This window comes from Diabrotica virgifera, chromosome 9 (assembly GCF_917563875.1).
Source record: "Diabrotica virgifera virgifera chromosome 9, PGI_DIABVI_V3a".
NCBI lineage: Eukaryota > Metazoa > Arthropoda > Insecta > Coleoptera > Chrysomelidae > Diabrotica > Diabrotica virgifera.
Genome location: NC_065451.1, coordinates 156,931,090 through 156,945,165, shown reverse-complemented (window position 1 = coordinate 156,945,165; position 14,076 = coordinate 156,931,090). Strand labels below are relative to the sequence as shown.

Genomic DNA, 14,076 nt, shown 5'->3' with positions numbered 1-14,076 from the left:
TCTACAAACTCAAAATTCTTATGCCTAAACAATATTCAGAAATTTTACAATCATATATATCTGACAGATATTTCAGAATTAAGCAAGAAGGCGTGTACACTGATCTAAAAGAAATCAGAGCAGGAGTCCCTCAAGGAAGAAAAGTATACTAAAACATTCTTTTTATGACAAAATAGCCTAACACATCCGTCTCCCTGACGTCACCCAAGTTTTTTAATACTAAAATAAATATAAAGCAAAGTACAAAATTAGGTATATAAATATTACAAAAAAAAATGGTAAAAGCATTCTATTCGAAGATGCCTTCCGATTTAGCAATAAAGTGAGGCATAGTTTTTCTTTAATCAATTCGAGTTTTTATAAATCAATCCCTCGAATACGCTCCAAAAACTTCTAGAGAAGCTTGTGTCACAAGCTTGACAGATCGTTCTACACATTGTTTGTGGCAGTGATATTTCTCAATCTCAATGTTATAAGGGTCTAAGTTAGGATTCTTAATAAAATCTCGCGGATTGTCACACGAAAATCTAGAGAATATAGGTGGTTCTGTAAGGTGATATTCTTGTAAGTAAATTAACTCAAAGTAGTCGTTTGAATCAAAATTTTTATAGGAGAACTGGCAAACTTCTTTCGATGTCCAAGGGTAGATCATTTGAATGTCGCAGACATAAAAACCACTGAAGCGGTTTTTTAAGATGTTCTTCTAACAGCCGTATTACATCACCCTTAAAGCCAGTATTTACGACTGTATAGTCACATGCAATAGCTGTATTTGATACTTTCTGATATACCAGAATTCGCGCTCATCCAGAGGCACTTTTTGAGATTTGCCACAAAGGCAATTAATCAGAGTGTCACATTTGCATGCTGCAAGATCAAAACGTGTAGTTTTACTTTTGTTCTTAAAGCATTGATTTTTATTTTTGTAAAATTCACTGTTTTGCCTGTTTTCAAATGTTTTCATAAGTTTCATATATTTGTCATGATAGGCTTTTAAAAGCTGAATAATTCTTGTATCTTAAATTATTGGAATTAAAGCCTTTTTCCATATTTCCTCCAATTTAATTGCAACCTTTCGACAATACCAGAAAATTCTGGCTCTTTCTTGCTGAATTTTTTATGCTCTTGCAATCACAAAACTTCATCGCTTGTTTGTATTTCAGGTATATTTGGTGGTTGCCCAAAAATGGGGCGGTCCACAGCATATCTTGATTTTATTCCCCATGGTCCTAGTTTATCTATTTTAAAAATATTTAATTTACAAACAACAATAATTAGAAAGTACGGCATCGCACCAAACATAAGTGAAAATTACACGCACGGACTCACGAAGCGGGATATTTCAAAGGGGTTGGGGAGACTGATAAAACAAATAAAACTTTAAATATCGTTTAAATTTGTAATTGACAACATTGTAAGATTTCTTTAATTAATCTTAGATCGAGTTAGCACATATTTTATTCCAAATAATATAAATTGAAATATCCATAAAAATGAGATATTTAATAAAATTCAAGGTCTTTGGAGGAGCAGAAAATTCACTTAGAAAAAAAAAATTAAAAGTACTAATATGCTGAAAAATAACACTAACAACTTTTTCACGCTATTAGATATAACATTTCCAACTTTTATTTTTTCGATGCACCCTACTGGCCATGCTGTCTCTGCTCGGTGCGGACTCGGTGCGGATATGTGTGTCCCGGTCTTAATGGTACGGGAGCAAAGTATGCTAAATGTGCAGTCACTCCAGCGTCATGGGGACCTATTGGGTTGTGAAGATTAGGTCCTAAAACCAAAAAAAAAGTTAAGTAAAGTTTTCCATTTAAGAGGAAACAGTAGCTATCAACAGGTAGCAAAAACGCGTTCCAAAATTGCGGCTGTAATTTTGAATATTTTTTCGAGATATTTGGCACACGTATTCGTAATATAATAAAGAATGGCGGTACAGAGCCCAATTTGAAAAATATATTAATATGTGAAAATTACTGTGTAATTAAATACAATATTAAAAAAACGAGCCTGTACCGCCATTAAGAAGAACAAAAAAATACACTTTCTTCAAATAAACTTTTTTATCCGATGCCTAGATTTTGTGCCATTTTGGAACTACTAAAATGTTTTATTTCATTATTAGTTCCAAAATGACACAAAATCTAGGCATCGTAAAAAAAGTTGATTTGAAGAAAGTGTATTTTTTTGTTCTTCTTAATGGCGGTACAGGCTCGTTTTTTTAATATAATATTTAATTACAGAGTAATTTCCACATATTAATATATTTTTCAAATTGGCAAGCAAGCAAGCAATTTGATTCAACCCGACCTGTGGGAGATGTCCACCCTATCGAAAAAGTACATTAGGGTGTAACAATTCATTGGGGCGAGGTGTTTTTACCCGAGTACAAGCAGGGATCACCCCACCTCGCTCCAATGCCCCAGGACATCCCTTCCCCCCCCCCCATAGCACGCTGATGCGCGATGGGGGCACAACTATCGTAGCCAAATGCTCTTCACAACGAAATCCTGGGTAATAAGATTCTATGTGGTACCCTAATCGAATGCAAAATACTAGGCCAGCGTGAAGCGCTCTATGCCTTTATCTTCTTAATTACTTATCCGCGGAACTAAAATTGCTTGCTTGGGCCCCAAGTCATTGTACTGAGCCCCATTGAGCTCTGTCCAATGACTTGTTGCTCGAGTTGTTTTGGGTGTTTTTTTGGTTTTTTATATTTTTTTGGGGGCTTACGCCTTTTTTGTATTTTATATATTTTTTTGGGGGCTTAGGCCTTCTGTATTTTTCTATTTCTGACTTACCTTAAAGGTGATCGTGGTATTGGACCTACGTGTGTTAAGTTTTCTTCGGCACTTGTTTTCGAGCTACGAACCGTTCACTGTTTACACTATTTATTTATTTATCCCACTTTACAATATTTGTTGCTTTGGACGTTTTTGCTTCCACCGGTGGAAAGCGTCGTACCTTAGCATCTCTCGCAGTATTGGGCTTGGATGGTGTTCCAGTTCTGCAAATTTTACCCTGGCCTTGTCTGTCATCATCTCCGTGACTGTTACTTGCTGTAGTCCTCTGAATAGGAATCGCTCGGCAACGTATTTTGGGACTTTGGCTGATTCTCTTAGGCTGTTGTTGTGGACCGCCTGTATCTTCCTTTTTTGTTGTATTGTACACGTGTCCCCATGCGAGAGATGCGTACGTTAATATCGGAAGTATTATGCTATTTATGAGCCTTACTTTAGTCTTCAGTCTTAGTTTACTTCTCTTTCCTGTTAATCCACTGAGTGTTACTCTTGTTATGTTGGTTTTTTGGACTGTGGCTTCTACGTGTTTCTTGAAGGTTAATCCTTTGTCCATGATGATTCCTAGATATTTGGCTTCGTCTTTCCACTCGATGGGGGTGTTCTGCACCGTCAATTGTTCTTCTGGCTGTTGTCTTCCTTTCTTATATAGTACCGCTTGCGTTTTCTCCGAGTTGATCGCTATCTTCCACTTTATGCTCCATTCTTCTATGTCTTCTAACGCTGTTTGTAGGTTGGTCACTGCTATGTCTACATTTCTATGTTTGGCCGCTATCGTCGTGTCGTCTGCGTAGAGGCTCAAAAAGGGTACCCGGAGTTCTGGGTAAGTCTGCGGTATATATTGTGTACAGTAAGGGTGACAGGACTGCTCCCTGTGGTACCCCAGCTTCCGGGCTCCCCAGCTCGGACAGGACTTGTCCTATCCGAACCCTGAAGCTCCGGTGGCCCAAGTACGAAGAGATCAGCCTCGTCATCGCCCCGCTGTAGCCATAGCCTCGCATTTTATATATGAGTCCCTTATGCCACACTCTGTCGAAAGCCTTGCTTACGTCCAGGAATGCTGCTCCAGTGTACTGCTTATCGTTGAAACCAGCTGCTATGTACTCAGTTAGTCTGAGTACTTGTAGCTCACTGGAGTGCTCTGCTCTGAATCCAAATTGAGCTTCTGGGATTATCTCTAGTTTTTTCAAATTGGACTCTGTACCGCCATTTTTTATTATATTACGAATACGTGTGCCAAATATCTCGAAGAAATATTAAAAATTACAGCCGTAATCTTGGAACGCGTTTTCGCTACCTGTTGATCGCTACTGTTTCACCTTAAGTGGGGACTTTCCATTTTCTAATGTAATTTTCCACTTAAAACAATCTTTTTTTCCGATTATAGCACCATCTATCCATAATTCGAAAAAATATCTCTAATAAAAGTTTCTTATTTTTACGTAAGGAATCCAAATCTGCAATAAAAAATGGGGGTGCCCATTTAATATTTTAAAGTAACCCCCCACCTCACCTCCGTGGGGGGTCGTGTTTGGTGCCATTCGATAGATTTTTTAAAAATATTGAATACGTGTATTTTTCAGTTTTTCGATCTGATGTTCATTTCGCGAAATATCGCGGGATTCGTATTTAAAATTTCAAATTTACCCCCCACTCCTCTCTGTGGGAAGTTGTGTTTGGTATTATTCGATAGATTTTTGAAAAATATTGAGCACGTATTTTTTAGTTTTTCGATCTGTCATTGATTCCGCGAAATATTCGCTTGTTTCTTGTGAAACTTTGGGACTCACCTATTTCATTACGCCCCGCTCTAACTGTCAGATTTTTTATTTTGTTTTGCATGTACTTAACTTACTTTATCTTAATCTGACGATTTCTAATTTTCTAAGGATAGATTTTTTTTCGGCCCCCCCTTAACGAACTCCCCTGCATTAAGAGCCAATATATGGTAGAGGTACATTTTCAGGTATAATAATAATATCGTATGGCATTTTTGCCGGGGAGATCCTTTCGGGTAGTTCCAGCGCCAATTACATCTTTAACCCTGTTTCAAGTAACTAGTGTCGATGGTCGATGTACACTAGCCCAGGGGGACCGATGGCTTAACGTATTCTCCGAGGCACGGTGAGACGGCTCGTGTCATTATTGGAAATGAAAATGGTTTGTCTTTGGCAGGGATCGAACCCACGTCTACTGGCGTATGAGGCCAGCGTTTATGCCGTTACCCACGGCCGCTCAACACAAGGTTACAAGGTTTCTTCCCGTGTAATAATTTGACGCGCTCGAGTAACTGCAAAAATCCCCGCTTGGGCTCCCCTACCAGAATCGGGGTTCTAGACAGTCGCAAATAACTGAAAAAAATTAACTGAAATCAGTTGGTTCCGGCTTTTTCATAGAACAAGCACGAACACGGTGCAGTTTTAGGCAAAAATGAAGACCTCCTCATATATTTTTAATCTTTAGACATCGACTTATTGTCGCATCTGATGAAGTCCAAATGGCTTAAAATTTGTAAGTTATGGGTCATGTGACCAATTTATTTCGCTAGTTTCAACTACAATGATCTAGAGTTTAACCTGGTGATGGTCTGCTAAGACCGAAAACGTTCGATAATTTGTGATGTACTTTTAGTCCAACTTGGATCGTTTTTAAGAAATTTGTAATAAAAAATTTATATACCACTTACAAAAGGAAGTCTTTTTACTTCCTCAGTAAATAATTTTTAGTATACCGAGTGGTGAATTGGAAAACGGGTCATAGGAAACTCAATGTAAAATTCTAAACTGTTAAATTCCTGCTTCCCTAATTATTCTACATCAAAAGACATGAGAAACTATTTGTAGAGGATTGAAATCTTTATTGAAAATAATAATTGTTAAAATTGTTCTACGAATTAAACACATTCCAAAATTTTGTAAAATATAATAAATTTTGGTTGTATCAGGTTGTATCAGGTTGCGTTCGGTCACAAAGAAATTATTATATTAACAATATTTTGAACAGTCAGTATTTTTATTTTATCATTTATTGTTTAAAAAATAATGAAGTTGAAAAGATGTCCTCAGCTGAGGAGAAAGTAGTAATAATAAAGATGTTTTATTCAGTCAATAGTTTGCGTACTGTCAGAAATGTAACGTGTGGCCTTACCTTTACTTTTACATGCTTTTAGGCACTTACTATGGCAAATCCTATATATTTTTCAAAATTTTGGGATGAGTTTAAATCGTAGAACAATTTTAACTTTTGTTTTTAATACAGATTTTAACCCTCTGCAAATAGTTTCACATGGCTTTTGATGTAAAATAATTAGGAAAGCAGGAATTCAACAATTTAGAATTTTACATTGAGTTTCCTATGACCCGTTTTCCAATTCACCACCCTGTATAGAGAATCAAGTACTGCAAACTTTTTGTTTCAGCTGTGCCCAGATTATCGACTACTTCAGATTAACTGGGGTATTAAAAGGGATAATAACACAGAAAACGATTATGTATATGGACATCTACTTAACGTATGGATTGGTTGGAACGACGCAGACTATATTTTTTCGAAAGTAAGTTATTATAAATACCAGTGGGGCACCCAGGTGGGGGGTTTTGGGGGTTAACTATTTTTTACTGATTACTATTTTTTTCCGACAGCTCTACATACAGACTATTGATTATCTTCATAATAAGGGAGCTAAAAGAAACTACAATGTTAACGGGGTTTTATTATTTCATAATATGATTATTACGGTTGAAAATTTGGTAGTAACGTTTGTTGAATTTTGGTTATTAGTTAGTATGGTATAACTAGACCCAAACCCAGACATCCAAAGTGAAAGTTATCTTCCAACACCAAATTGTTCTATATGGTCCACATAATGTTCAGAAAAAGTCACACCTTTTTGAGCGTCGGGTTCGGTGGGGGGGGGGGGGGGAGAGAGGGGGAAGAAATCGGTAAATTTGTAGTTTTTCACGTTTTTCGTCAATATTTCTAAAACTATGCGGTTTAGCATGAACAACCTTTCATACAAAAATGTTTTGCATTAAATTTGAAATAAAAAAAGCTCTATGCATAATCCTTCTAAAATTAACGGTTCCAAAGTTACGGAGGTAGTATAGTATAATTGGTCCAAAAATGGCCTAACCCAGACAGGCCCGGCTCAAGGCGAAATTTTCGCCCGGGCAAGGATCCTTTGAGTCGCCCCCCCCCCCCTCCTAGTAAAAACCCCTATAAAAACAACAACAATCAGCTGGTTTTTAAGTTCGCAACACTTTTCGAGTAACTGCTCATTTTAAGACCTTTGACAGCCCCACTGTAAAAATGTTCGTGTTAAATCAACACAGCATGATATCACAGGATGTTGACACCTTTTGTGTGTGTCATATTGACAACGTTTGTGTGTAATTTGGACACCAACTGTGTGTTATATTGACACCGTATGTGAATATGACACACAGACGGTGTCAATTTGACACTCACAAAAAGTGTATAATACCATATAAATGTAATTGGATAGTAAATCAACGCCATTTTGTTTTACATAACCGTTGTATATTTTGCACAGTGTCAGTTAAAGAAACATAAGACTTTGGACACAGTTTGGACGGAAAGTATATTTACATTGTATTTAAAAATATTATATAAAGAACAATGAACAATAGCCTGGTGTCAATGATTTAATTTAGTCTGTTAGGCTTCTCTAAGTATTGCAAGTCTAGTTTACAAAGGCAACTTTACGAGTCTTTTTTTCAGCAAAGTCCTTAAGGCTATGGGTACATAATTCGCAAATATTTTACGTGTATCCCTACTTTTTCTGTCTTTACACGGCAAATTACGTGTAGTAAAACTCACACTGGTATGGATATGTAAACATTACTAGAATGTCATTCTACTTGAAAATGTCATCATTAATTTAAAGAGATGGGTTTTGAATGTTCTTGGATAACTGTTATTTTTATAATTGCAAATTATTAATTCAGTTAATAAATGTGATAATTTTTTCACTAACTATGTATCCAGTGATTGTAATAATGTATTTGTACAACAAAGACTAATACTAAATCGAGAAAAGAGGAAAAGTGTTATGGAACGCTTACAATTTTGAACATCTTTAACAACAAAATACTTGGATCACAAAATCCACAGAGAACGGCAGTTCTCACCAGTGGCGCACAACACCTATACAAGCGACACTATATATACACGAAATTTTCGATTTTCTAAACCTGACTGAATGGAAAATTGGGCCACATCCCATCTTAAAGTTTACGAAAAGACTCGTCCATCCATATGTTACTTCTCCATTTTGGTCCAAGGGTGTGAAATTTACGGCCCTTCCCATTTAAAACCTGTTTTTCGTTCTCGTCCCCAAAACTCCCAAAAATTTCAAAAATTTAAGCCCGACCTTTGCGGCTTCTGATAGCATAGATCATTACCTTTCCAACGCATGTTTAATTTTGAAAATCGTTGTACCATCCAAAAGTTATCGAGCTCAGAAATATGACTCAATTTTTATTTAAAAAATGGAAAATGTTTGTGGATATGTATGTTTGTATGTATGTATGTATGTGGAAAAGTTAAACCGATCTGATTTTTTTTTCTGTGTTTCAAGAGGGTGTGAGGGCCGATTCAGAACCGGTCTAATTTTTGACTTCTGACTACCCGTAAGTTAGCTAGAGGACTAAGTAGATACAAAATAGCATATTTTTTGGGCGTATATATCGTAGGTTCAAGAAAAGACAGGAAAACCGCAAATACACCAAATTAATAGGGTTGAGTTAAGCTTTCAAATGGCCCTTAAGCGATCAAGCTGAGACATACGCACTGCTCACCATAGCCAAAAAACTGAAAAATTAAACTTTGAAAATTTTGGTTTTTCGACAATTACTCAAAATTTCAACCTACGAATTGCGCTAATAACTGAGCGTTTGTAGAAGGACTCAGGACGCGTCTAACGGTGTATACCTTATATCTGGGAAAATTCGAATTTTTAAGTTATAGGGTTCATAAGTATGATCAAATCTATTTCTTATGGGAAAAAACGGTTTTTCAAGCTCAATAATTCCTGTAATACGTTCAGTTATCATACTCGATCTTGGATGCATCAGATACTACTTGTCAATACGTTTCAAATTCATGTTTAGTGATCAACATCAGGTAAGCCGTTCAGAAATTATAGAGCTCCAAAGGTATAATTAGTCCAGGAACTGAAATTTTTCACTTCGCAATTTTTACAGAATGGATAGATTTGTTTAAAAAGGGCCTAGCCGGGTAAGATGGTGAAAAGTGCCCCCAAGCCGATTCGAATTCCATATAGGCCACTTTTTAGCACATATAGAGGATATCACTTTCTGAAATTTTTAACCCCCTAGGTGGTCACGTGACCCCCCTAGAGCCTAATTAAGCTTTTTATGTTTTTATTTTTTATCTCAGCCGCATCGAGAGCTAGCCAAAAACTTTATTTAAAAAATTTGTAAGTTTAAAAAAGATCTATATGAAAATTTTTTTTTTTTATTTTTGGCGGGAAATTCGAATTTTTAGAACAATTTTAAACTTTTAAATAAGTCTGAAAAAAAAACTAAGACACTCGTTTTTACGAAAATCAATTATAATGTGTATTTTTGCACAATCTTTCACCCTGAAATTTTTCAGATTTTTAAAATTGGTGAAACGTACCTTTAGAAATGAAAAACCGCATTTTTTCGCTTTTTTCGGGTATTTTTTGAAGAAAATCCAGTATTAAAAATCAGAAAAAAAATTTTGCGCATTTAGCATAATTTTTAGATTGTTCAATACCTTCTATGTAAATAATATATTCTTCATTCTTAACGATAAAATCATTAGTTTAAGAGATTTTTGAAGTTAAAACCGAAGGGATATAATGCATTACTCAAAAAAACTCTGCGTTTCATTTTAACTTCAGATATCTCGAAAACTAACGATTTTATCGTTACGAATTAAGAATATATTATTTTCATACAAAGTATTGGAGAATCGAAAAATTGCACTAAAATAGCAATTCCGCCAGTGACGTAGAATTTAGGAAGGGTCAACCAATCATTCTCCCCTGTCGTACACCTCTGGTAGTAGCCTGAAACATTTGTTTAACATAATTTAGTAGGGTGTATAGTACCTACACTTGCTGGCAAGTATGACAAGGATATGTCGAACAGTTTTTTACTTTTAGCGGGAAATTCGAATTTTTAGAACGATTTGAAAATTTTAAATGACTCTATAAAAAACTAAGAAACTCGTTCTCACGAAAATAAATTATAATGTGTATTTTTGCACAATATTTTACCTTGAATTTTTTCAGGTTTTTAAAATTGGTGAAAAGTAGCTTTAAAAATAAAAAAACTCATTTTTTCGCGTTTTTTTTTCAGAAAACCTAACAAAATCAGAAAAAAAAATGTTTTGCGAATTTAACACGAAGTGCTGCTGCTCTGAATTAGGTAAAGATACTAGATGGTTGTTTGTAGATGCTGTAAAAAATCAAATACTAATTTTTTCAATTTTTTTTTTTTCGTATAAAATGCACTGAAAATTCTGAAAACACTTTCTCACGTGTTTAACATAAAGGACTCTTGACCATAATATTTTAAGAGTCAATCAAATAGTCAAATAGATACCATAAAATATCAAAAATCGATTTTTCAAATATTTCTTATAATGCTATGTTTACAAAAAAGCCCCCATGAAACTCTAGAGTTCAGCCTTTACATTATTTCGGCGTATTCAGCTTAGTTTCACAGCGTGATATAATCCATCAAAACAAAATATATAGCAACATCTCAGGAGAGCGAAGTTTTCTGAAGAAGTTATATTTCTATTATATGATTTCAACGAAATATATATATATATATATATATATATATATATATATATATATATATATATTCTAAACAGTTTATTTGTATTTTGTTTAAACATTAGACCAATTTTAATACTTACTACTTTCAATAAAAAATTTTTAAAATATGTAATACCAAAGATTAAAAGTGGTCACCCATCCAAAACATAACTGCACTCGACACTGCTTGATTCCGGTTGTGGATCGACAACCGCTCAAGTCAGTAGGCTATGATGCGCGTATGTATCTAGGTAGCAGTGGAATAAAATTGACACCAAAATGACATTTAGTCAGATTATATAAAAATAATTCTCAACATTTTTACTGTGCAACATTTACTGAAATAAGTTCAATTCGTGTTTTTATTTAAATTAATTTCAGTAATAGATCTGGACACTTGAAATATTGAAAACAAAAAGTGGTTAAAAAGCAAATTGGAGTCTGTGGAGCCAAGCCGTTTAGCAGTCGTTTACGTGTTTTATCCATTCACAAAAAATACTGGTAAAATAATTTTTCTTTATAATAATTTTACGAAAGAATGACTTGCCTTTATTGCAGTCCTGTATGAAAATGTGTGTTTGTTTACATTGTAAGTGAAAAAAAATGTTGATTAGTTTATAAGGTGGCATATAATTTATGGTCTCATATAATATTTTTCATTGAATCTCAATTTGCGCTAATTTTTTAGTCTAATACTAACTTTAATCTATTTATTTCAGGTTAGTAATGTCTGATAGCACTAGTAAAGGCAAATGATACAAAAAGTGCATCAAATGCGGTGCCGATGAAAGAAAAGCTACGTCGTATAAAAAATTCATTGTGTCTGATTCTTTAGCCAATCAAATAAACCAAGTTTTGAATCTAAATAGTGCACTCGGTGATTACATCTGCAAATCTTGTTATACAACGTTTCAATTTTTAAACCCAAAACCAAAGGAACAACAGGATTCATCGCAACAAGAACAATGTTCACAAAGTACACAAACTGATAGTCAAGGTTCAGGACCGATTACTTTGTCACAATCTTCTAGCAATGTCTCAGAGTTCGTACTTGAAGAGTATCCTAAAGAAGAAGAAGAGTGTATAGAATTGCCATTTCCTCGTCCTATTTCGACACATAAATATTGCTTCTTATGTGGAAAATCAACTATTATTGTCAATGTACCCTTTAATGCTCGCAAACAAGTCTTTACATCCAAGAAAATATTTATTCCTGATGGCAACCGGTGTTGTTCTACCCATTTAATAAAAAAACGCTTTTTTGAAGATGAAATAAATAATATTCAAGTATATACACATTATAGTTCAATTAAAAAATCAGACGTCATAAAGCTTCTTGAAAACTTGAGAGTTGATATAGACAAAGAACTAACAGACAAAATTGGCGAGTGCTCTCTATCCGAAGAGCGTTTACTTATTTTTACTGGCTTAACTTGGGAAAATATTATTATGCTACGTGATATGATGACGTCACTGAGAAATACGGAATCGAGAAATATAATTCAAGCATTGGTCGTATTTCTTTTTAAATTACGATCAGGAAACTCAAACAACACAATTGCAGCTGTACTTGGACTTGAGCGCCCTCAACAAGTATCGGATTTTTCTGCATCGATTTTAAGTTCTTTTGAGAAAGATGTTTTGCCATCTCGTTTTGGAATTCAAGCTGCTAATCGACAACATTTAATCGACCAAACCGCGCCGGTTGCCAAAATATTGTATGATATTCGGGGCGATCAGCTAGGTCTCGTATGTGATGGCACATATCTCCGTCACGAGAAAAGCAGTAATAATGAATATCAAAGAAAATCATACTCTGGACAAAAAAAAGCTCCTCTGTGTAAACCTTTTACAATTTGCACTACCAATGGCTACATCATAGACATACTCGGCCCGTACTATGCAACTGACAACGATGCTAAAATTCTTGAGAGTATTCTCAATGACCCAAATGGATTGATAACGCTTTTGCAGGAAGGAGATAAATTTTTTTTGGATAGAGGGTTCCGCGACGTTATACAAAAACTGTCAAACCTTCAATTTCAAGCACTGATGCCTGCATTAAAGGGAAAAAGGAAGCAACTCACAAGTATAGAAGCCAATGAGTCACGTATGGTTACAATGGTTCGTTGGGTTGTCGAAGCTGTACATGGTGTAATAAGCCAAAAGTATAAACTTCTGCATAATCAGTTCGATAACAAGATGATTCCCAACGCAGCTCTATATTGTAAGATAGCGGGTTTTTTGATAAACACATTTGGAAAGAGATACGTTTCCGAAGTTTCAAGTAAAAACGAAATAATTGCACAAATCAACAAAATAAAAAGTTTAGAGAATACGTTGCTTCAAGAATGTGAAGAAAATAGATGGGGTAGGCGGAAAACTTTATTTCAACCACTCCAGTCCAATGATGTTTTAGATTTCCCCGAAATGACAGAACAAGATTTAATAACTTTCTTCACAGGTACATATCAACTGAAACAATCAATTTCATATTTGGCCGAGTTAATTACTGAAGATAATAAAGTGGATCTACAGTTCTTGAAAGAAACTGCAGACATAATTAAAATTCAAGTTCGTTCGAGACATATAAAGGCTAAAACATACAACTGTTACATTCACTATCAGCCTCATTCAATTGGTACCAGTGGAATCAAACGCCATTATTGCGATTGCGCAAATGGTGCCAGAACAATAGGATGTTGCTCACATGTAGCCGCTATCATCTACTACTTATCAAATGCAAGATATCTAGCTAAAATTGTAAATCCAGCAAAAATACTAACAAACATATTTGATTCCAATGTTATACCTGTTATAAATGAAGACAGTGATGAAGATTGAATGCAAAAACGAATTAAACTATTGCAACAGGGCCATTTCGCTCCCTACAAAAAATATAAGTAAGTACTTTTTTTAATGTTAGCAATGGAAAACTTTTTTCAACATAGGTTATTAAATTAAGTTAAAAATTTTAGATTACGAGGTCAAACAATTATTTCGACGTAACTCTCCAATGCTCAATCAATAGTGTCCAAATAGTGTTCCGTCATCATCTAGTATAACATAGAACAATGTCCAAGTGGCTTGGTCCCGGCTAGGATTTGTAACAGTTTCTAGCATCGGCGTCGACTGTATATTCAATTTATGTATTATAATATTATGTATATTGTTGCACTTATGTAAATAACTTCAATAAATATCTTTTTTAAAATACTGTTATAACTAATACGTACTATTAAGTGGGTTCTATAATATTATTATAGAATGTATTCATTATGTATATCGTTTATAAATATACAGGGTGTTTCATTAATAATTAGAAATATTTTAATAGTAGATTCTTGGGCTCAAAAGATTAAGATCCAATAACCAAATACCCAAATCACTTAAATAAAATGTGGCTAGTTACAAGGTGTTTTATTAATCAAT

General features: G+C 34.7%; 1 protein-coding gene across 10 annotated transcripts in view; it reads left to right on the top strand.

Moving 5' to 3' along the window:
• LOC126891728 (uncharacterized) overlaps window positions 1-14,076 on the top strand; it is an 827,477-nt gene that overhangs the window by 258,979 nt on the left and 554,422 nt on the right. For 2 of the 10 annotated variants that reach the window (XM_050661002.1, XM_050661001.1), the window contains exon 15: window positions 6,226-6,360. The exons of the other annotated variants lie outside the window; for them this stretch is intronic. In XM_050661002.1, coding sequence (XP_050516959.1) covers window positions 6,226-6,360 — 135 coding nt within the window. The remainder of the gene's footprint in view (window positions 1-6,225; window positions 6,361-14,076) is intronic. 10 annotated transcript variants of the gene reach the window in all.